Genomic DNA, 22,722 nt, shown 5'->3' on the forward strand with positions numbered 1-22,722 from the left:
AAGGGAATGGAAAAAAAAAGGACTTAGCCGCCACTGAGCGTCTATGAACCTGCTCCACATTTATTTTTCAGCCACAGAAACGAAAATGCCCTCAGTGTTGTCATCTGTCTCATCCTTATACCTGATGTGCTTCAAACTAGCCCATACGTATATCTCAATGCCCCAAGTTGCTTCACATCAGGCCTAGTGATTCCAATGCTTCTTGAAGCAGGTAGTTTTATTTATTTTTTTTTTACCTCGTCTGCTGTGTTCCAAAGTACTTACTATACTTACGTCAATGCTACCCCACCGTAACTGTTGTGAGAGGAATGATGTTTAAGAGCGAAACATGGAAAAGAATTCGTAACCCGTGGAACGAGGCTATGCTATACTGAAAGTTGGGGGAGGTTTACCGATAAACGTACCCCAATAAATGGCTTTCCTGTGCCTCGTCTTCATTGGAAGGCAAGGGTGCATTCACGCCTTAGCAAAGTACAGTTGTTGCTACCACCATTACCATGCGAACACTACACGTGCCTCTACTTTTTCAACACATGCATTGTGGGAAAACTGAACGTTCCCCTTGGGGTCATTCGCAGGGACTTTAACGCCGACACTAAGCAATCACAGCTGTCATCAGAGTTCATGCACAAACTACTCTGAGTCATGATTGTTAACAGCTGTTTCCACACGACCACGAGAAGCACTACTGCATTGACTGCATGTTTTCACGACACGTCTATGCAACCAGCATGAATTACGTGTCGTACTTCAGCTATCACATGCCGTTACTTGCCATCGTGGACAACAGCACAAAACACATGCATGAACAAAAGCACATTTTCTCAAAAACCGTTCTTTCTTTATGGCAACAAAACGCGATTCAGCATGCACATATTCCTGCATTGTGGTAGTCTAGGCGGAGCACGGATTACACCGTTACTTTTTTTTTTTTTTTCCTTTCATACACCCATGTTGTGATTACAACAGTACTGCCACTACACACACAATCAACAAATCAGTCAAGGTAAACAACTATGCCAAAGGTTTCAAGCCAAATTTAAAATTTCATGCACAGCCGGGGCACAGAGAAGCACGAAGCATTCAAGCCTTACCTCCCTCCAGTGTGCGCACTGGAATGCTAGGAGAGAAGACACCCAGCCCCTTCTCGTTGTATGCAGCCACCTCGATTGCATAGTTCTGCCAGACAATCAGGTCCTCTAGAAGGGCCCGAGTGGTGGTCACATTGTGCGTGGACCAGGCACTGGACGAGTAGCCCGCCAGCCGGTAGCGCACCACGTAGCCAAGGAGGCGACCGTTGCGCTCGCCTTCGAGCGGAGGCTGCCACTGGAGCATGATGGAGGTCGCCGACCGCGGAGCCCCGACCACGCCCTGGGGTGGACCACCTGGGGGCTCGGGGGGCACCGAGACTGGTTCCGTAGGCCCACCGGGGCTTCCCTCACCCACACCGTTCACAGCACTCACTCGAAACTGGTAGCTCACCTGCAAGCCCAGGCCACAGTCAATTACACGCTTTGGAATAAAGAAGCACACAACAGAAACAACATCTCAAAGATCCTTCAATGTAATAATGACCCGTATCAAACAAGGTCTGCTCCATGGCTGCAATAGCTGTCTGTTGCATGAACAAGCAATCACAAGTAGGCTTGTGTGAATATTCGATAATTTTGAATAATCAGTGGAATAGTAAAGTATTCTACATTGGATTCAATCCAAATGCTTAGTATTCAATACCTCTTTTATTTATTTACCGTATTTACTCGCATAATAGGCGCACTTTTTTTCCAGAAAATCCGGCTCAAAGTTCGGGGTGTGCTTATTACGCGGGGTAAAGTTTCTGGAAATTTTTTGACTCGCAAAATTGAACATACCGCATAAACGCACTCGTGTACGGGCCGCACCCTGTTTTCCTGAAGAAAATATTTAAAAAAAAACGTGTAAGGGCCGCACCGAAACTTTCCATGACCCACGCGGGAATAGCCTTTGAAATGCATGCTTACAGGCCTCCGCGATCAGCTCCGGCTGCGCGCAACGGGCGTTTGATCGCACAGGCCACACACACGCAAAGGAGCTTCCAGACGCCGCCCGCGAAGGGCGCCCAAGGCCAAGCTTATCATCATCATCAATGTTTTCTTCCGCCGCGAGCGTCCACTATCTATATCGCCATCAGCATCACCAGCTCCAGGTTTTTTTTTTTTTGTTGCTATCAAGTGCCGGGATCTGCGGTAGCGCGTAGTTCATCATGGTTTGTGGCTTTGCAGCGGAGCGTTGCTGTTTTAGCTCGACGGGCAAGCACCTTAATAGCTACACGGCTGGGAGTTTGCTCTCGAACACGGCAAGCGTGCGGCAGGTCGGAAACTCGACGTGGCCAAGAAGTGCGGCAGTTGCGTCTGTGGCGTGCCTAAATTTTCGTACATGACTCCAGGCGCCGAGGTTTTCGCGGGCCTAAGTCGGGAACGTTTCCGGCTGGAGATGAAGCTTTACAAACAGACGTTTAAAGTGTGAGTGCGGCTGTTCTACACGATGTCGTTGTACGTGCTGTGGGTCCGCAGCAGCTGCGACGGCAGCAGCACTAGTGTGGACCAGTAGTCAGTTCAGCAAAAACTTTGTTAAAATAAAGATTGGGGGTGGGGGGCGGCGAGGCGTCGGCTTGCAATTGTGTAAATACAGTATTGATCACAGTGCCAAGTTCAGGGTGCGCCTATTATGCGCGGAAATAAAAAAATCTGATTTTTCGCGACCAAACTAGGGGTGCGCCTATTATGCGAGTAAATACGGTATTTATTTATTTCCGATACCCTTATGGCCCACAGGCCATTATTGAGGGGAGTGGTACATAGATTTAAAAAGAAACTGTTACAAAAAAGGGGGGGTAACGCATACACAGACATGCCTGCAAAAAATGATACGCATGATTGCAAAAAGAAAACTAGCTGCAAGAAAATATGATTAAAAAAGCGAAACAATACAATAATTAGGAATACCAACACCAAAATGAATAAATTCACAAAAACAGTCGAAAAACGTTGCAAGTAAACACAAAAATACGTACTAGAACGTCACCGTTCGTAGAAACATTGAATAAGCAACTCGGTACGATGGCAGAAGGCTATAAATAAAACAAAGTGCATACGAAAAAAGGAACAAAGCTAAATACACAATAGTCAAAACAAAGTGAACCAATTGAGGCTATGGTAAACCAACATGTAATGACAACATTGTCTTCAACGTTGTCCTTAACCTGGTACTAGGTATAAGTGTGTGAGGGGTCAATGTCTTGAAGTGACACATGGGCTGTTGCACCTAACCTTGGGGCCGGTGTTCAGATTGTTCACTTTATCTTGCCGCGATTGGCCAACACTGCTGGCCGCCATCATATAGCAAACACCTTTTGAAGCACACAATGCTAAACACCGGCGACACAAACACGGGTGGTGCAGGAATGCAACTTGTTGACCGCATGTTGATGACGGATGAGAGGGTACTTTTGTGCTGACTGATGAAATCCAATTTCTTGTATTGTCTTAATTTTGATAGTCAAATGCCACACACACAACCTCAGCTGGTCAGATGATGCAATGCTAATGAAATAAGAGAATGGCTACCATTTTTATATACTCTGATACAATGGCTTCAATCAACAGCTTAAACAACTGGTCAGTCAATCATTCATAGGAAAACAAGTGACAGGCAGAAACAGCAGACATCTTCAGAGAAGGTCTGCCAACAAGTGCACTTTTTGCAAAATTAAAAATGAATGGCCTCTGTATGCATTTCAGGTGCAAGTCTGCAGTATACGAATTCACAACAGCAGAACAGCTGTCCGAACGAGGGAAAGTTTTCAACTCGTTATTAGCTTACGGAAGGTTTTAGCTGCGAGACCAGGATGGAGGTAGCATCCGCAGAAATGTTGGACCGTGCCGTTGTCCACGGTGCCAGGGAGTCAACTGTCACTGCAAACAGCAAATTGCGAGGAAGGTCAGTTTACCAACGCCTGAAAAGCTCGGATAAGCGGTGTGGCTGCAGCTCTCCCAGGGCGCACGTCCATGACCACACACACAGCGACTCAACACGTCGTCCCCCAGACAAGTGCCGGCCACCTCTCAAGCTGCCCATGCTCTGCCTAACTACATCATGCAGCAAAGCACAACACAGCCTCATACGTGCCAACTTTCCAGAGTGTCAAAATTGAGAGAGATGAAAGGGGGTGGGGGGGGGGGGGGGGGAATGCACGTGTCAGCAGCATGTGTGCAGGATTGGTACTTGCTTTAAGGGGGGACATTGGTCTTGAAAAAAAAATTTTTATTAATGAAGTCACAGTTACAAAATCTTCAGGGCATATGTATTTTTGTGTGCTGATTCTAAATATGTCATTTAATTTCATGTAAAACAATGCCCTGAGCACTTATGCAATTTTTATGCTAGTATTTTGCGGAGAGCTTTGAAGAAAATTTGCTGCAGGAAACTCGCTGAAATGTATGCCATTGGGTTCTCTCGACACCAAGGAATACAATAAGGGTGAAATTATCATCCTGGCTCTCATAGAACCTGAGTAATAGGGTACTGAAGCTGCCACTTCAGAAACAGGAATACACACTTTCCTTCTCATTTCTGAAGCGACAACTTCAAAACTCTATAACTCAAGTTCTATGAGAGCCAGGAAGACAATTTCACCCTTTATTGTAGTCCTTGGTGTCAAGAGAACCCCACGGCATACATTTCAGCGAGTTTCCCGCAGCAAATTTTCTTCAAAACTCTCCACAAAATACTAGAATAAAAAGTGCATAAGTGCTCAAGGAATTGTTTTAAATGAAATTAAATGACATATCTAGAATCAGCGCACAAAAATACATGTGCCCTAGAAATTTCATAACTATGACTAAATTAATAAAATTTTCTTTTTCAAGACCAGTGTCCCCCCTTAAGAGTGACCCTGCAATTGATTCAAGACTTTGCTGACTTCAGACATTTTCTGCAGCACATTTTCTGAACGCATTCTCAAATGTGGTGGCACTTCAAAAACATAAGTTTTGGAGTGTAAAGTTATGCCCCAATGGACTTTGCTGACTTCACATATTTTCCACAGCACATTTTCCGAACGGATTCTCAAATGTGGTGGCACTTCAAAAACAGAAGTTTTGGAGTGTAAAGTTATGACCCAACGGTCCCTGGTGCCCTTTATTACTCTTTTTTTTCTCTGAAACCGTGTGTCACAAGAGGTCAAAACGACGGCTAGCGTCTAAGCTAATTCATTCCCAAGATTCGCAATTCACCACGACAACTCATAGAGGACCATCCGACCATTTCCGATGGTTGTATCATGACTTCATGAACAACGCACGCATAGCTGCTTTCTTCTCTTCTAACTTAGGAGACAATACCACCCGTTTCATCTTTTCCAAAATTTACTGGGTTCAAAAATGGCCTTCCAGCTTGCAGAATGCATGGGTGTCACCTGGGCAGTTTCAACTGTGCTTATCTTTTGCAGGCCACACACTACATCCTTCCTTTTACTTAATGTGAGATAACCCAGATGGTTTCGGGTGACCACCATGCCCCTGGAATCGAACCCTCCGCTTTGCTTTCACTTTCTCGGGACACATCTTAACCAACACAAGAAAAACATCCACTAGCCCAGAAAAGTGCCCAGAAGTTCACAAAAATGCACTAAACCAAGAAAAAATTAAACGTGGCATCTTCTGCACCATGTGATCAGCACCAGATACAAACTGTTCAGTTTGAAAAACTGACTTTTCGGACTTCGCTCCTCTTGAAAAACTGCAGTCTAAATTATAGAAGTTTCAAAGCTCTGTCTGCAGCTGCAGCAGCTGTGGTCTCGTTGGCTTCAGCTAGCCATTCCGCTAGCCATTCCGGCTCACCCATATATATCATCCAGTGATTTTTTTTTTTTTTTCCAGAGAAAATAATTCTGAACAAGGTCAGGGACAGTTTTCGGGAGAAACAGGGTCGAGTTCACACAATCGGGAGGTTCGGCCGAAATTCGGGAGAGTTGGCAGGTATGCAGCATGAAGTGCAGTGCTTTCCCCGACACCAGGGGCCAAAGCCCACAACAAGGGAGCAACAACCAAGCACAAAACATCCAGGTAGCTCCTGGGTCTGATTCTGCATCACAAGGTGGAAATGCTACGAAGCAAAAAAAAAAAAAAGTGCGGAGTCACTCCTTTACAGCTGCGTGTTGGAGGCAAGCATATGTGACTCAATGCAGCATGCTTGCAACACACTGCACTGTCAGCTTAAAACCATGATGCTCAGTGCAAGAGGAAGAAACACAAAAGCGACACTAGCAGAACACAGCAAAAAGACTGGGCAACAAAAGACAAAACAAAACGGTGCACAAGCATAAATGCAACAGTCCAAGAGGAGAAGAAGAAGAAAAAAGAAAAGGCGATGAAGCACACAGGTCTGTGAGCTCTGCAAATGAATTTCTGCAACTGCGCCACACAACAGAAAAGGAGATGGGGTAAAAAGAAAAAAAAGAAATAAACAGCAGCATAAGCAGTACAACCCACATCAAGATCAGCAGGCGACAAAAGTCATTAGCACTGTACTCACGCCAAAACATGTCCTCTGTAGAGGTCAAAATTTGGAAAAGGAAATGGAGAAGGGAATGGAAGGAAGAAAAAAAGAAAAGAAGAAGGCAGCAATCAATTAATCACTGCTCATACATTTTTTCATACAAGAGGTAATGGTTAACGCTAACGGCTAAAAGTAAAAGTAAAAGATCGGATGAACTTTTATGTGATTAATGGTAACCGCAACTTGGGTAACAAGATACAAGATGGCAAGAAAACTTTCCATTCATTAGACCAGACAATAAAGAGCCAGGCCGAAAGCAACAGAGAGAGAATGCTGCTGAAACTGCCACCAGTTGCTATGGTAAAGAATGGAATGCAAAGTGATGAAGATGGAAGGCCATGCCAGTTAGAACTTAAGTGAGTGAGGCAGAGGAAGACCAGTGCTGGTCCAGTTGTCTGGTACTCCTGTGTCTCCTCTACCCTGCACCATCTTTCAACCCCAACGATATCCTGTGATGCACGATTAATGCATAAAAACCACAGGCAATTCAGGCAAAACAAGACCGAGTACAAGGAGCAGGTACTTAAAACCACTGCACGTTTTCCAGCTTACTGATATGAGCACACTGTGACTCCCGCTCTGAAGATGTGCTATGAGAGTGCTGGAAAGTGCAGGGATGATGATCTTGCGTGGCAGCTCAGTCCCAACCCCCACACTTGCCCAGGCTCGGTGAGTAAGGCACAGCTTGCGAGGACAGCCAAACAAGAATCAGGCACGCCAGCCAAAGCGACAATTGAAACCTGATGTGGCATCTATGCCGTGAGAAAGGTGGCCAGAGGACACTGAAGTGAGGACAATGAGGGAAAGCAAAGAGTAGTACATGTATGTACGCCACACTGTCTGGTAGAGCGAGGCTAAGGTAACGGTCCTCATCCCAGCCATCACTCGATGAGCTGACATAACGTGCTAGGATAAAACTGCTCGAGTCTCCGCAGTGTACGCACCCAGTAGCAGCTGTCACTGAAATTCGTATTACAGAGCACAGCAAGCCAGCTGTCAGTTTCTTGAGCAAACTCTGCTTCAAGTTGAACTGCACCTGTCATTACAATGTCCTGATAATTTGGTCATCTTGATGGCAACCCAGAATGTTGATGGATGGTGGTGAGACTCTGGTAGGATGCTGTGAGGTTTCATTTGTTCACAGCAAGCTAAACAAAGCACCCCACATTTTCCCTCCTTGATGGGTCATCTTGTAGTCCAACACATCTTGCCATATGATCGCAAGAATACGAGCTGTGCGTGCAGACCTATTGCCAGTTTAACACTACGAATGTCAACATTTTTCTTTTCAACTCATCGTACATGTAATAACAACAGAGCTCAACACAGGAATGTTGGAAACAGCTTTTGTTCAAAGGAATCAGCTGGAACAAGTACTTATTTCCGACTGCTAAAAAAGAACCGAAAATGAAATCAACACAAAGCCACAGAAGCCACATTAGTACTTGGTGGAGCGGCACATTTGCACACACTTGACCCCCGTATATTTTCCTTCGTTGCCAAAAAAAGCTGTTGAGCATAACTCTTGCACTTATTACCAAGAAGCGGAAGCACCTGAGAGTAAGGGCAATGCATTCTCAACCAAGCAAACGCAGTGCGGGGCACAGCATCTCCATCCCTAGTCACACTGGCCTCAGAACACTTGAACAGCCTGTAAGGAATGCTCCTGTCTGTGACCTGATAACAGCGCGAGATGAACAGGAGAGCCAAATGTCTTCACAGCTACCTCAGCGCCGAAGGAAGGCTGAGCGCTCACCCCACTCCGCACTGGTCTCTGCCCCTTTTCCCATCCACCTTTGCCCCAGTTGGCAGCAGTGATGAATCAATACATCATCTACATCATCATCTGTACCAAGAGCCAAAGCATGCATGTGGCGAGCAGCAGCAGCAGCAGCAAAGCTGGTCGCACCCAGCTGAGAGAGGTCAGTAAGCACTCCTGTTACCTCGTGGACTTCACATGGCATATTGGTGACCTGTTTTCTCATCTGTTAATTATCCTCCACCAATGAAATACTACTTTACATACCCGTGTAAGAGTCGCACTTTTTTTTTTCCCCATTTTGCTGGGTGTGGCCCTTAACACGGGACTAGCATTTTTTCAAAAAATGTTTCCGACTACAGCAGAGCCCAGATTACGCCCATACTTTTATGCTGCGACACCCATTTCTTTGAAGAACAGTGTAGCCCCAGCTATGGATGATAGGACGAGCACCCAACGATTGGCCCAAATTAACCGCGACCAGAGTAAAACAGATTGACAGACTGGTTTACTGGCAACAGCACGTGATTTTAAGTTACTGAGTTCCTCCGAAGATCTAGTTGCTTGACCGATAATAATGACGCCGATCATTAGGACCGCTGCTCCATGCGTGTGACTTACGGTTTTCAGTGTAAAGTGGCCTTCACCTGGCCTACTTTTCCATGTGCTTCAATGACGAAGGCTTTCCAGAAATCAATATGTTAATTATAACGCGAGGTTATCGAGCGATGGCAAACTGGAAACAAGTTTAGATTTGTTATGTTAAACTGTGACTAGATTCAAACCACTTTCGCTGTGGTTTTGGTGCAAACCACATTTGGATTAGCGACGCCGGATGCACAAGCCTGATGGGCGGTACGTTGCACAAGGAAACATACTGTTAACATGGAGCACCTCCTTCTAGCTTAGATGCAGCATAACGCTGTGCCATTTCTGGTGCAAGCGCCAAGCACACGTAAAAAAGGCCGCCACCGTCTGCAAGACACTGAAGTAACGAGTGTTAGCTGTTTGGTTTACTAGAATTGATATGAATGAGATGCGAGATGTGCTGTTTTCTAGTTGCTGCCACAGATGGCGCTGTGATCTCAGGGTGGTAGCAGACCCCACAAAATCTCGAAACGTGATGAGTAAGAGCCAACGCTCTTAATAGTTAGCAGCACTGAGGTGCCGTGTGTTCATGTTCCCAGGTGGAGTCCAGCGCATGGGTCAACGCATGGCTGTGCCAAGTGTTGGGCAGTTATCATCTATTAGCTCCCAGCAGAACGTACCACTCGGGCAAAATTATGCGCACGTGCAGCAATTCTTTTGGCCGACTTCTTATCTTTTTTTCCGGGTTACCGGCTGCCAAGTTGGGGGTGCGGCCCTTCATCATCATCATCATCATCATCAGCCTGACTACACCCACTGCAGGGCAAAGGCCTCTCCCATGTCTCTCCAATTAACCCTGTCCTTTGTCAGTTGCCACCACTGTATCCCCGCAAACTTCTTAATCTCATCCGCCCACGTAACTTTCTGCCGTCCCCTGCTACGTTTGCTTTCTCTTGGAATCCACTCCGTTGCCCTTAAGGACCAGCGGTTATCTTGCCTTCGCATTACATGCCCTGCCCAAGCCCATTTCTTCCTCTTGATTTCAACTAAGATGTCATTAACCAGCGTTTGTTCCCACACCCACTCCGCCCTCTTCCGATCTCTTAACGTTACACCTATCATTTTCCTTTCCATAGCTCGCTGCGTTGTTCTTAACTTAAGCTGAACCCTATTTGTTAGCCTCCACGTTTCTGCCCCATAGGTGAGTACCGGTAGGATACAGCTGTTGTATACTTTTCTCTTCAGGGATATTGGTAAGCTACCATTCATGATCTGAGAGAACCTGCCATATGCGCTCCACCCCATTCTTATTTTTCTAGTTATTTCCCTCTCATGATCCGGATCTGCGGTCACTACCTGCGCCGGTGTGCGGCCCTTACACGAGCGTAACTTCACCCGTCGGTTCAATGATCCATCCAAGAATAACTAAAACTGCGCTTACCAGTGGGGAGGGCCCTCATCTGCAGAACATAATGGGTGATGGGGCTGTGGCCGTCAAAAGCAGGCGACCAGCTCACGTTCACCGTCTTGGGCATGGTGTCTGTGACCGAAGCCTTCACGTGACCTGGAGGGTGGGGCAGTTCTGCACGAAGTCACGAGATAGCACCCAGATGAATTCCAAACAGCAGACTTCACACTGGAGATTTCACAATCAGAAATTTCAAATTAACCGATACCAAATCCTCAAGGTTTCACAACAGTTCTTGTCTAGCATTCGTCACGTTTCCCTTCTATCTCATCCCTTGTCTAGACAAGGTGCATTTAGAGTGTGCCAGGAAATTTTGACTGCGAAAATGAAACTAAATCAAAACTTGAAGATCACACCATGAACGCCTGAGCTATTTGGGAAAGTTGCACATTTCCAGACGCTCAGCCTCAACACCTTTTCGTTTACTGCCAAGAAAAGCTGTTACCAAGGGAAACAACGTGTCAGTTATAAACCTAAAATGAACTAAAGGAGGGAATGAAGCTAAACCTGCTGACATTAACCTAGCAGTTAGGGCGCAGTGTTTAAGAGAATGCAAAGACCCCCAAAAGCCGCCACAGCCCTGTGCACTCACCAATAACCTCGAGCTTAGCCGAGCGGGTGTCATTTCCCCCTGGCGATGTGACAACGCAGGTGTAGGTGCCGATATCGGTGTTGCGTGCTTGGTCAATGCGCAGGGTGCCGTCAGGCGCCAGGCGCACTCTGGATGACGAACTGACTGGCGATTGATCAAAGTACCAGCTCACCTGCAAGAGAAATTTCAGGGGCACTTAGTTACACTGCACGTGGAGGATGCGACGGCAGTAAAGTCTGAAGTCCCTTCATCCTGCTTCTCCTCCTGCATCACTGCTGCTCGCCACATACGTTAAAGGTGCACTGAAGAGGATTCTGAACTTGTCTTTTTGCCGCGGGAACTCGATCTACACGTTCCTGGCATTCTTAGAAACTGCAACTTATTGCCCTGTATGGCCGATTTCCCTAATTAAATCGAATTAACGTCCGGCTCCCGCCCTTTTTTTTTAATTCTGCCTCGTACGATGGGCGGAGTCGACCAACGCGTGAAGTTCCTTTCAGCCAGCTCCGTGGAGGCTTTGCTTTCGCTTTATTTTGTTTTTTAGGTTTCCATGAATCAATAGTTTCATTCGCAGATAATATAGCCGCAAAATAAGCCCGCAGGAATAAAAATATGCGCGGACTATTTGCTACTACGGACTACTACGTATTACTCCGCCGAAGGCAGAGCGGCAAGTCGCCACGGGACTGGGTGAAAGGCACTCCACACGTTGGTCAACTCCGCCCACCGTACGAGGCAGAATTAAAAAAAAAGGACGGGAGCCGGCCGTTAATTCGATTTAATTTGGGAAATCGGCCACACAGGGCAATAAGTCGCAGTTTCTAAGAATGCTATAAATGTGTAGATCGAGTTCCCGTGGCAAAAAGACAAGTTCAGATTCCTCTTCACTGCACCTTTAAGCCTGTGCAGCCACTGATACTCGATCTTCAGCGACATTCTTCCAAAGAGGTCCCCTCGATTTGGCTGCACATTTCTGAACCAGTTCAGGTAATGCAGCACTCTCACACTCAATCTGTCAGTGCAACTAGGGCCACCCGCATTTCTGCACTCAACTTCGCCACTGCACTGGGTGCACTAGTGTCAGGCTACACTCACTTGACAAGAACTGGCATTGCACTGGCGCAGCATTTTTATGCACTAGTGTAGAAAGTGCAGCCAAATTGAGGAGACCCGTGGTCACCCTCTCCGCTTGCGGGAATATTCCCCTCTGGTAGACACACGCGACATAGATTCTGGCTCCATTCCAACCTAATATGCTGAGCTGTCTAGACACAACTGTACAGTCGGGGACAAAAGTCTCCGGACCCCGTGTTCCTCAAACGAAGCTTATAGCTCTACTATCAGACAGCGGCTCTAGACCGCACTTGTGGAGATGAAAGAACAAAAATTTAACTTTTACCTCCACAAGTGTGGTCTCCAGCCGCCGACTAATAGCAGAGTTATCGGCTTCGTTAGAGGAACACGTGGTCCGGACACTTTTGTCCCTGATTGTACATAATCAAGCACACCTGTCAACTGCAAATGGTATAACGGCTCTCTCTCTCTCTCTTTAGTGGATCGTTCCACAACATGGAGCCACGATCAGAAGTCATTTCGCTGATCTCTGAAGAGTGCCGCAAAACTGCATCGAGACCTTCAGCTCACCTGATAGGGGACACTCGGGTCATGAGAGATGCGGCACTGCAGCTCGGCCGTTGACCCCAAGATGACTCGCGTGTCTACGGGAGGCTTCACAATCTGGGTACGCACTGCACAGGCAGGAAACAGAAAGCAACAACCAATGTCTACTGTGACAGGTGCAAAATCAGAAAACTACTTCGAAAACTTTTGTTCACGTGTATTCCAATACGGCTTAAACCTAACTGTTACTCCTAGCTGGCAAAAGCATCACTACCGCATCTTGCTTGCATCCCAGATTGGTGTTGGTCTATATAGCATCCACAAAAAGTCACAAGTAAGGATCCACAAATCAGAACACACGTGTCAGCTACTGCTAACGTTTCAAGGTTGAAATAAATTGCATAGTGCCAAAACAACACTCGAGCACCAGTTGGTCCAGCCTTCATTCGCACCCCACCTCAGGAACTGCATTCTAATGCATTTTCTCGCATATTCGAGGCTCATTTGTGACAGACTGTCACACCCTTCACGAAACAAAATTAAAGTCCACACCGCACACGGAAGTCGAGTGATAGAAGCCTCTCCTTGACCACAGGGTCCCACACACAGTTTTACAAATCGAAAACTAGAGTGATAGAAGACTCTCCTTGATCATAAAGACCCACATGCAGCTTTACCAACCGTAATGACCTCTCGAGAAGGACATGCACGACTGGAAAACCCTCTTCAAGAAGTATGGAGCAGCATGGCAGCACGTACCCAGCACAGTGAGGTAGGCCTCGGCACTGGTGGACCCAGCAGAGTTGGCACGGGTGCAGCTGTACTTGCCTCCGTCAGCCAGCACCACCGATGCAATCACCAGCGTGCCACTCTCCAGAATCTGACTGCGGCCCTCGTTGTGCACCGGCACCACATCTGGGGCCAGGAAAGGAGCCGGCACTACTGAATCACAAAGGCTACTTCTACAGGTCAACTTGACACTGTTTCAGTCTCCGGGACATCTCAAATGTTTAGGGGAATCCCCCAAGGTGGAGTGGATTTGTAATAAGGGAGTAATTACTCATTGGCATCCACCCAAGCACAGCCATACGGCTACAAAGGAAAGCTATACAGCTTTCTCAGAAACTTCGTAGTTAAAGAAAAATTCGTCCTGGTCCGGGGTTCGAACCCAGGACCACCGCTTCACCGAAGCAGTCGCTCTACCAATTGAGCTAACCGGGACGGCAAGCTTATGGTAGGACGAGAGCGAATTGATCAATAACTCGAAGTGGGAACTGTGTTGGTCAAATGATCTATCCGTCTCAGAGCTATCCGCACAATTCTGGAGCTTGTCACTAGACACAGAATGGGTAAGCGTGTTCAATGCACCTAATCATGGTGAAATGTTAAAACAGGCTTGGAGAGCACTCAGTAGCATTGTCAAGCCGGCTACATCAGTAAGTGGGGCACAATCACGCCCTCACCAATCCTCTCTGGCAAGCTGTCTTGCAAAGATTTTGCTGCAACTCACTACTTCCGATTCATAAAGTTGTTGGGAAACTGCTAGCAGCAGCAGTCACATAGCAGTGGTATTGGCGACAAGAGGTGGTGTAACAAACCGTTGTACGTCCAGCTGGTGTTGGGAAGTGGCGCCCCCACAACGGCACACAGCAGCTGGGCATCCATTCCGTCCAGGACGGTGACGTTCTCGGGGGCTCGCAAAAAGGTCGGCGGAGAGACTGCACACACACAGGAATGAAGGAGTGAGCAGCAGGCATGGAGGTACACTGTGGCGACACAGTCATGGAGTGCAAATGACAAAAGACATCAGCCCAATTGTTCTAATGACCATGAATGCTGTGAAGATGCAGACAGAAGTAAGCGGGAGAACAGAAGCCGCGGAAAGCCTGCTTCCTCACACTGTCTAGGTGACCCAGAAAGAAAGACAATGTGCAGTGAACATAGCTGTTACTAACTCCACAAGGAGGCACACCATGCACCTTTCCACATGCCACCAGCAATGTGCACGGTGCCAATATCTGGCCGTCTGTGTGCCATAATAATGCATGTTGCAACGTTGTGTCAGTTGAAAATACAGCGCTAAAGTCTTTAACCCTTTGAAGGTTTTTAAACGGCGGCGGTTTTCTGTCCCGCAAGGTCTTTGCCGTACGGGTACGGTTTCGATCTTCCGTTTGAAATTTTGCGCCAAAAGAACAATGCGTGCTCACTGGGGGGTGCTGCCACCTCTTAGGACTTACAAGAAGTGCTTGAATTTTGTGCTGCCTTCTTGCGGAGATAAGCAGAACTTATGTCTAGCTTTAGCGCGGCGGCACTGACTGCGGCAACACCCCTTTTGTAGTTTTGGTTTCGCCGCGTGATCGCAACGGAGTCACGCGAAATTTGAGTTTTCTTTTTGTCAGCACTATCTTGCAGGGGCTGCCGAAGTTGATTTCTATCTTTATTGGCGCTGCTCTTAGCTTGCTTATCACCGTTGCTCGCGAGGTATTCTCGCCCTCTGTGGCAACGCACCTACGCGGTTTCGATTCCGCTGCGGGATCCCCGCAACGGAGTCGCGCGCAAAGTGTTTTCTCTTTGTGGGCACTGTTTTGCAGAGGCGGCGAAAGTTGATTTCTATCTTTATTGGTGCTGCTCTTAGCTTGCTTATCACCGTTGCTATTCTATTCCATTGAACATTTTCCAGTTGTGAGTGATGCTGTCACCAAAGTACTGTTCCTAATTTTTTTTTACTATTTATTCTCGATTATATACATTTTGTAGATTCAAGATCCGCACTAAAGTAATTTGACCGCCTGGGAAAGTTTTCTTCAAAATAATTCGACCCTCAAAGGGTTAAGCTCCATGTCAATGATCGGGTGCGTACCGTGCGTATGCACCTTTTAGTCTGTGGGAGGCCACGCGCGGCAAGCAACATGTGTGCGATAAACAGATAACAATGAAAGCAGTGCGCGCTGCTGACATACCATGAGGGAAGGTAAAAACAGATGAGCACTAGCATTGGCAACAAAAGCCCTCGAGGCAAAAGCTTCACCACAGTTTTAACAGCCCAGCCAATTGCTCATGAATGCTTAGTCGAACGAGTGGTCAACTCACTCTTGACGTGAAGCCAGGTGGAAGCCCGCGCTTCACCCAGTGGGTTCTCCGCCACGCACTGGTACACGCCGGCATCTTCCATAGCCAGAGCTCCGATCTCGAGGCTGCCGCCCTCACCAATGTGGAAGTGCCCTGTGCTCTCGTCGACTGGCCGTGCATTCAGGAGCCAGTGCACCTGGGGCTCGGGGTGGCCCTCAGCCACGCAGGGAAGCCGCACCTCCTGCCCCAGTTCCACGGCCGTCTCCTCGTTCACCTTCTGGCTCAGGGAGGGCAGCACTGCACACACACCAGGAACACAGGTGAGAAAAAGACTGGGTTCCCTGTTGAGCTTTCTAGTTTTCTTGAGCATGCAATATCCCTCAAGAGAAAAGTTTACAACAGCTGTATCTTACCGGTACTCACCTATGGGGCAGAAACGTGGAGGCTAACAAAGAGGGTTCAGCTTAAGTTAAGGACAATGCAGCGAGCTATGGAAAGAAAAATGATAGGTGTAACGTTAAGAGACCGGAAGAGAGCAGAGTGTGTCGGGGAACAATTGTGGGTTAATGACATCCTAGTTGAAATCAAGAGGAAGAAGTGGGCTTGGGCAGGGCATGTAATGCGAAGGAAAGATGACCGCTGGTCCTTAAGGGTAACGGAGTGGATACAGAGAGAAGGAAAGCGTAGCAGAGGGTGGCAGAAAGTTAGATGGACGGATGAGATTAAGAAACTTGGGGGAATACGGTGGCAGCAACTGGCGAAGGACAGGGTTGATTGGAGAGACATGGGAGAGGCCTTTGCCCTGCAGTGGGCGTGGTCAGGCTGATGATGATGATGATGAGCACGCAAATCCATGCATGCCCCAAACTCCACTTTTCCTTAACCCATGTTAATCTAGGGCTGACAAGTGTACTGTAATTGGCCATAGCAGCCAGTTCCACTGTACAGCTAGTCATTGTTCATTGATTTTGGGCATTTCCTGAGAGTCTGAGCATCTACATGCAAGACAGGCAGGAAAAGTCAGAAGCCAGGACATGTGAGGTTTCTCGAGCTTGAAGACCCTGCACTACTCTCATGGAACCCCGAATGACTCGCAAGTATTCCTCTCTCACAAACACCATGGCCCTCCAAACTACAGGCATCTGCGGCATAATGCCCAAGCACAATACAGGGGGCCCCTAACCTGAGACGGTGACGTTGGCATGGGCCACGACGGCGGAGGAGTCCTCCGGGGCGAGCCGAAGGGTGACCTGGCAGGAGTAGCGGCCGGTGTGTGTGGGCCCCAGGCGCAGCAAGGTCAGGGTGCGGTTCCAATGGGTGAGCACGTGGGGCAGCTCACCCAGGGCCCGGCCATCCTTCAGCCACTCAATCTGCACCTGGTCCAGGGGCCTACATGAAGAAGAAAGGGGGTCACAATCTGAAGAAGTCCTGCCATGGCTCAGCAGCTGGGGAAGAAGCGGGTGAACTCAATAGAACCTCTCAGGCACAGCAACCAGATTTACATACTAACTTGGTCTCCACTTTAAGGGTGACTCCTTAAAAGAGGCACTGATAAAATGGGTACTGAACGTCCCCTGGACGTCCTGAAGACATCCTGAACGTCCCCAGGACGTCCAGGGGAGGTTCAATGCCCACTGGGCTCGAGCAGCAGGTTTTCCATAATGGGGTCTCATATCATGGTTTCTTTTAGCCTACTGACATCACCTCCGCATCAGGCACCATTTCCGAACAGGTGTGCATGTATTAGAAACTGTTTTTGAATACCATCTGCTGTTTCATTCAATTCACAGAACATAACTGCTATTCAAAGTTTTGAAACCTTGCAAGCGTTCAAAACTTGTGATTTTCCAGTCCATAGAAACTTGCAGCCAAACATCACATTTCGAAATGCCACTCAGTAATCTGCCTTTTTCATGAGATGTGGCACCCTCTGCTAATTCATCTACTAACTAAAAAACTGGCTGAAAACAAATGGATGTGGGCAGTGTGGGCATAATCTGGCAGCACAAGGTGCCAACTGCACCTGTGAAGCAGCAATTGTGTTCCTGGGAGCTGCCACCATCTGTCGTTTGCACCTGACGCCAACATAGACCTTAGGGGCATATAAATGATGGCTGCAAGATTTGCGCAATACATTTGCTTCTTTTCATTGCTGCATTTGATGAACAAGTATGGCTATACTTTCCGGTTTGATTTGCAACCAATATTTATTGTTCACAATACCTTTGCAACCGGAAACTTCTTATTCGCACGCCTGCACATTTCAGCCACCCAATACTCCATGTGCAATGCAAACATTGCAATTTCCACTTGGAAAGGCTGCCTCAACAGAACGCATCAAAGCTATCTTCAAAGCCAGTCCCAAGAGGCCTTCTCACCTGCCAGAGGCGATACACTCGAGAGTGCTGTCATAGCCATTGCCAAGGTTGTTGAACTCTCGGTCTGATGGCGGGACAACAATGGAGAGTTCTGCCTGGGCTTCCTCACCTGGAGACAAGACAACGAGGTTAAACAACATACAGAACTGCACCTGCACATCACACAATCATGCCTGACAGATGATGACATGACAATGTACAGCCCAACGTTAATGTTGTGCGAAGTGCTACAGCCCAACCTGACACTCCCTCCACTGCTCGTACAAGCAGAGGGGGCTGCCTCATCAGCAGAGCAGCTGAGCACATGACCTAACTGCAAATGGCAATAAGCTCTCTGTGTGCACGCTCACATTCTCTTCCCTTTTAACACTGTGGTCGTTTGTGGGGATGCTGCTGTGATATTACTAAAGAACTGGAGAGCATTCCTACCACGAAATGAAGAAAAAAAGAGTGATTCATTCAGGCAGCACATGTGCATAAAGGTCAGTAGCTTCGTCCAACGGTCAGGAAAGCAGAGAGTTCAGTACTACCGTCATCAACGGTGAGCTCCACCACCGGTCCCAAGAGGATGTCTCCAGTGTGCGGATTGGTCAGTTCCACCTGGTACTGACCGGCCTCCTTGGGGCTCACGTCAAGAATGACCAGGCGGTTATCCTAGCAACAGAAAGGGCGAGGGTAAGCATGTTACGCACAGCCTCCAAATGTACCACTCAAACACATGAATACCAGCACACTCCAAGTGAAGATCGCATGCCAGTAAATGTTTCACTGCTGCAAAAAGGTGCAAGACCATGCATTCCTGAAGAGTCACGCATGCTTTGGTGCATCTTTGTGTGCCTGCAATACAACCTTTGACACTCCGATGACAGCTCACTGAAATGCCACTGCTGAAGTCCCAGGTATGACTTGAGTAAGGCACACGAGGCACGGTCACAAGGCAATGAGGTTAAACAACACACAAACTGCTACGTTTACACTACACACAAACACGCCTGAGGAATAGGCAATTCCTGTCAGCAGTGACAACAGATCAACACAAACAACAATGTCCAAGTTGTAACTAATGCAAAGCAACAGCAAACCATGTGTCATCGCAGCTCAGGAAGCTGCAGAAATTCTACAGTCAATTAACTAACCAGCTAGAGAACCCACGGTATGACACAGGTTTCAGCAGTGTCTCAGTTGAATTATTCACACACCGCAATCTGAATAAGAACGATGAAATGTTCAATGAAAAAAAAAATACTCCATACTGACTGACACAAGTAAATTTACGCAATGTTCTTGAACTTCAAATCCACACCAATATCGTTTTTTTCAGCCGGAAAGAAAACAAGACAGTGAAAGAAGCTCAGCGACAAGTGAACATCAAGCCATACCTGTGTGGGTGCAAAGTTTCTGCTGTCCAAGCTTTTGCCGTCAAGCCGTGTCCAGACCGCAGTCGCTGGCGGAACACTGTCGACAAGCGGCGGTGCCAAGATCACGTCGCCACCCTTGCGAGCGTTCACGGGAACCGTTTCAGGGACTTCTTCAGCTGGTGTTAGGTCTGTGCAAGAATGCGAAGGAATGTCCGTCAAAAAATGCATGCATGACAGGAATCATATCTGGGGTAGAACTGCTTCAGCCCATGTACACCAAGCAGTTTTCTCCTCAACAAACTGCGTCCCATACCTGACCGAACAAGAAAGCTTTCGGGTATGGACATCAAGTGATGCAACATCAGCCACATCAGCTGCCACTGCCCCACAGCCCGCCACTTACAACCCTCTTCTCACATACTACCTTGCACTGCATAACCAGGTTCAGAGAGCTTGCGCACCGGTAGTTTAATTGAGTGAGTATAAGAAATGACCATCAGGTTGAGGCCCCAAGAGCACTGTCTTGCAGCATTCACTTGAAATGAACACCACCATAGCAAACACCACTAAGAAGCTAGATGTACCGTATTTACTCGCATAATGGGCGCACTTTTTTTCCAGAAAATCTGGCTCAAAGTTCAGGGTGTGCCTATTACGCGGGGTAAAATTTCCGGAAATTTTTCGACTCGCAAAATTGAACATCGTGGTTGTGGCTTTGCCGCCGAGCGTTGCTGTTTTAGCTTGACGGGCAAGCACCTTAACAGCTACACGGCTGGGAGTTTGCTCTCGAACACGGCAAGCGTGCGACAGGTCGGAAATTCGACGTGGCCGAGAAGTGCGGGAGTTGCGACTGCGGCACGCCTAAATTTTCGTACGCGACTCCAAGCGCCGAGCTTTTCGTGGGCCTAAGTCGAGAACGTTTCCGGCCGGAGATGAAGCTTTCCAAACAGACGTTTAAAGTGAGCATCCCTGAAAACTGTGTGCGGCTGTTCTGCGTGATGTCGTTGTACGTGCTGTGGGTCCGCAGCAGCTGCGACGGCAGCAGCACTAGTAGGGACTAGTAGTCAGTTATGCAAAAACTTTGTTAAAATAAAGATTGGGGGGCAGGGGGCAAGGCGTCGGCTTGCAATCGTGTAAATACAGTATTGATCACAGTGCCAAGTTCGGGGTGCGCCTATTATGCGCGGAAATAAAAAAATCTGATTTTTCACAACCAAACTAGGGGTGCGCCTATTATGCGAGTAAATACGGTATACTACACGGAGAGGCCACACGAAAAAGTGGCAGTAGAAGTTTAGTTTTGAACACTCATATAAGATGAACAGACAAGACCAGGATAGATGTGACAGACAGTAGGACCAAGACAACAGGATCAGACCGAGAACTCTGTGTTAATACGAATCCTCAGATAAGATGAACAAAGTATGACTATGTAACTGCTTTCCCATAGGACTGAATGTTAAACAACATCTAAACTGTTTTGTGTGAGCTTTCATTAAGACGAACTTTTGCAGGGACCACCAACCACAGCAACCTCGCACAATGGAGCTCTGTTCTCTGATAACTCAGGCCAGGAAGGCCTAGTCCCAGGGGGATGGCACTTCCTGACCTGCCGGAGCAATGTGACTGACTAGCCACAGCCATGGTAGTTATGTGATGCCTGAAAGAATCTAACCAACAGTCATCTCTTAACCGACATAAGCAGGAGCATGAGATGGCAGAGGGTGCGAGTATGAAAAAGTCATCAGAAAGGGCTCGCCAACTTTCACGCGCAAGTGTGGCTTCTCTGCTGCATGTAGAAGTGTATTATTTGGATCAGGTGTTTATTCGACACAATGTAGCGGCAAAAGGTGTTTCAGAGCCTCTTTCAGACATTTCTAAGTTTCAGTTCACTAGCCCTTAAATGCAAACTTTCTCACTTATGACAATGCCTTATACGACAACTTTCCTAACCTATGTGAGTCACTTCTAATGCCACCTGTGAGCACATCATCCCATTTATTCAACTCCATGAGGGGAACTACACAATAAAGAGCGCAGTGGGGTGCACGGGAAGGAGCGTTGGCTTGTACTTGATGTCTTTTTTTTGGGAGGGGACCAGAGACGGCTGTAAGTAGCAGAGGTCGGCTTGTACACAGCAATTTACAGTAATCAAAACTTAAGAATTGTGTTGGCTGACAGTGTGATGTGCCAAACACAAACTTCACAAGACTGCAGTACAATAACATTTCCTTTGGTGTTTTACCTGCTCGTATCTGCCGTCAATGACGGGAGCCCATCATCTGAGTAATGCCAATTTCTGAGCAGTGGTTCAATAGCTGAGCGGTCAGTACTGCGGCAAAGTCAACCATGGGGTTTAGAGAAATGTCCAACTCAATTTTGCTGCACCATATTCATGCTGCCTCAGAGCCCCATACTTTCCTCGGTCAGAAACACTGAGCATGAACACATTCCCTCTCACCTTCACTTGACGAACACATGCCCATTTGTGTATCTGAGTCAATGTCATTGTCTCTCAAAGAAAGAACCATTCATTTTTCTCACTGATGGGCCCGGAGTAGTATGCACCCCCACCAAGCACTGGACTTAAGATCCATCCTACCACTCTATGACAGAAGTTACTGGCTCCTTACAGTACAGAAAAGATTGCTTAAGGTTGCCACACCTGTGTGACACGACATTCTGCGACAGCACTTAGTGGGATCATCTTCCATAATTCAGCAGCACAAAAAATGGAGACAAAAGAAAACAGGGTGAGACAAGCACTGCGTTTTCTTTTGCCTTCATTTTTCACACTGATGAAATATGGACCCGAACCAACTCACCCAACCTTTTGTCCTCCAGAGAAGATCATCTTTGTTACGCCTGAGCTATCGCGGCACAAAAGCAAGATTTTCTCACTCTTTCGAAGGACTTCATTAGTCCAAGTAGCGACAGTCTGCAGAAATGTTAATTTTCCCTGCTGCCTACAGAGGGCGCCACCAATCAAAGCTTAGCACTAAGTCAACTTGGTGGTGCAGCACTGCTCAGCTTTATTCTTCGCACTCCTTCGTTTTTCTACGCCAATGCCACCGACACAGCAGAATCAGGAAATGTGCCGCTAAGTGTTGTCGCATTGAAAGCTATCTCTGCTTGCACCTTTTTGAGAAATGTTATCTAAACTTTGATTGAGCCTGTCTGGATAGGTGTATGGTCCGTAAGTGTCCTTTGTCTTGGCGTGTGTGGAGATAAGGAAATCACGGAAACAAATCGACTATAGACGGACACAACTAAAGAATGCAGAGGCAAATGCC

At 47.4% G+C, this 22,722-nt stretch overlaps 1 protein-coding gene across 1 annotated transcript in view; it reads right to left on the reverse strand.

Moving 5' to 3' along the window:
• Positions 1 to 22,722, reverse strand: part of sdk (sidekick cell adhesion molecule) — a 70,954-nt gene that overhangs the window by 37,741 nt on the left and 10,491 nt on the right. The window contains exons 3-14 of the mRNA XM_089541115.1: positions 19,451 to 19,617; positions 18,602 to 18,725; positions 18,072 to 18,180; positions 16,877 to 17,082; positions 15,715 to 15,990; positions 14,223 to 14,342; positions 13,384 to 13,539; positions 12,649 to 12,752; positions 11,005 to 11,176; positions 10,386 to 10,526; positions 3,862 to 3,953; positions 1,095 to 1,482 (exon numbers count right to left, since the gene is read on the reverse strand). Coding sequence (XP_089397241.1) covers positions 1,095 to 1,482; positions 3,862 to 3,953; positions 10,386 to 10,526; positions 11,005 to 11,176; positions 12,649 to 12,752; positions 13,384 to 13,539; positions 14,223 to 14,342; positions 15,715 to 15,990; positions 16,877 to 17,082; positions 18,072 to 18,180; positions 18,602 to 18,725; positions 19,451 to 19,617 — 2,055 coding nt within the window. The remainder of the gene's footprint in view (positions 1 to 1,094; positions 1,483 to 3,861; positions 3,954 to 10,385; positions 10,527 to 11,004; positions 11,177 to 12,648; positions 12,753 to 13,383; positions 13,540 to 14,222; positions 14,343 to 15,714; positions 15,991 to 16,876; positions 17,083 to 18,071; positions 18,181 to 18,601; positions 18,726 to 19,450; positions 19,618 to 22,722) is intronic.

Source organism: Amblyomma mixtum, chromosome 4 (assembly GCF_055824585.1).
Source record: "Amblyomma mixtum isolate Tamu chromosome 4, ASM5582458v1, whole genome shotgun sequence".
Taxonomy (NCBI): Eukaryota; Metazoa; Arthropoda; class Arachnida; order Ixodida; family Ixodidae; genus Amblyomma; species Amblyomma mixtum.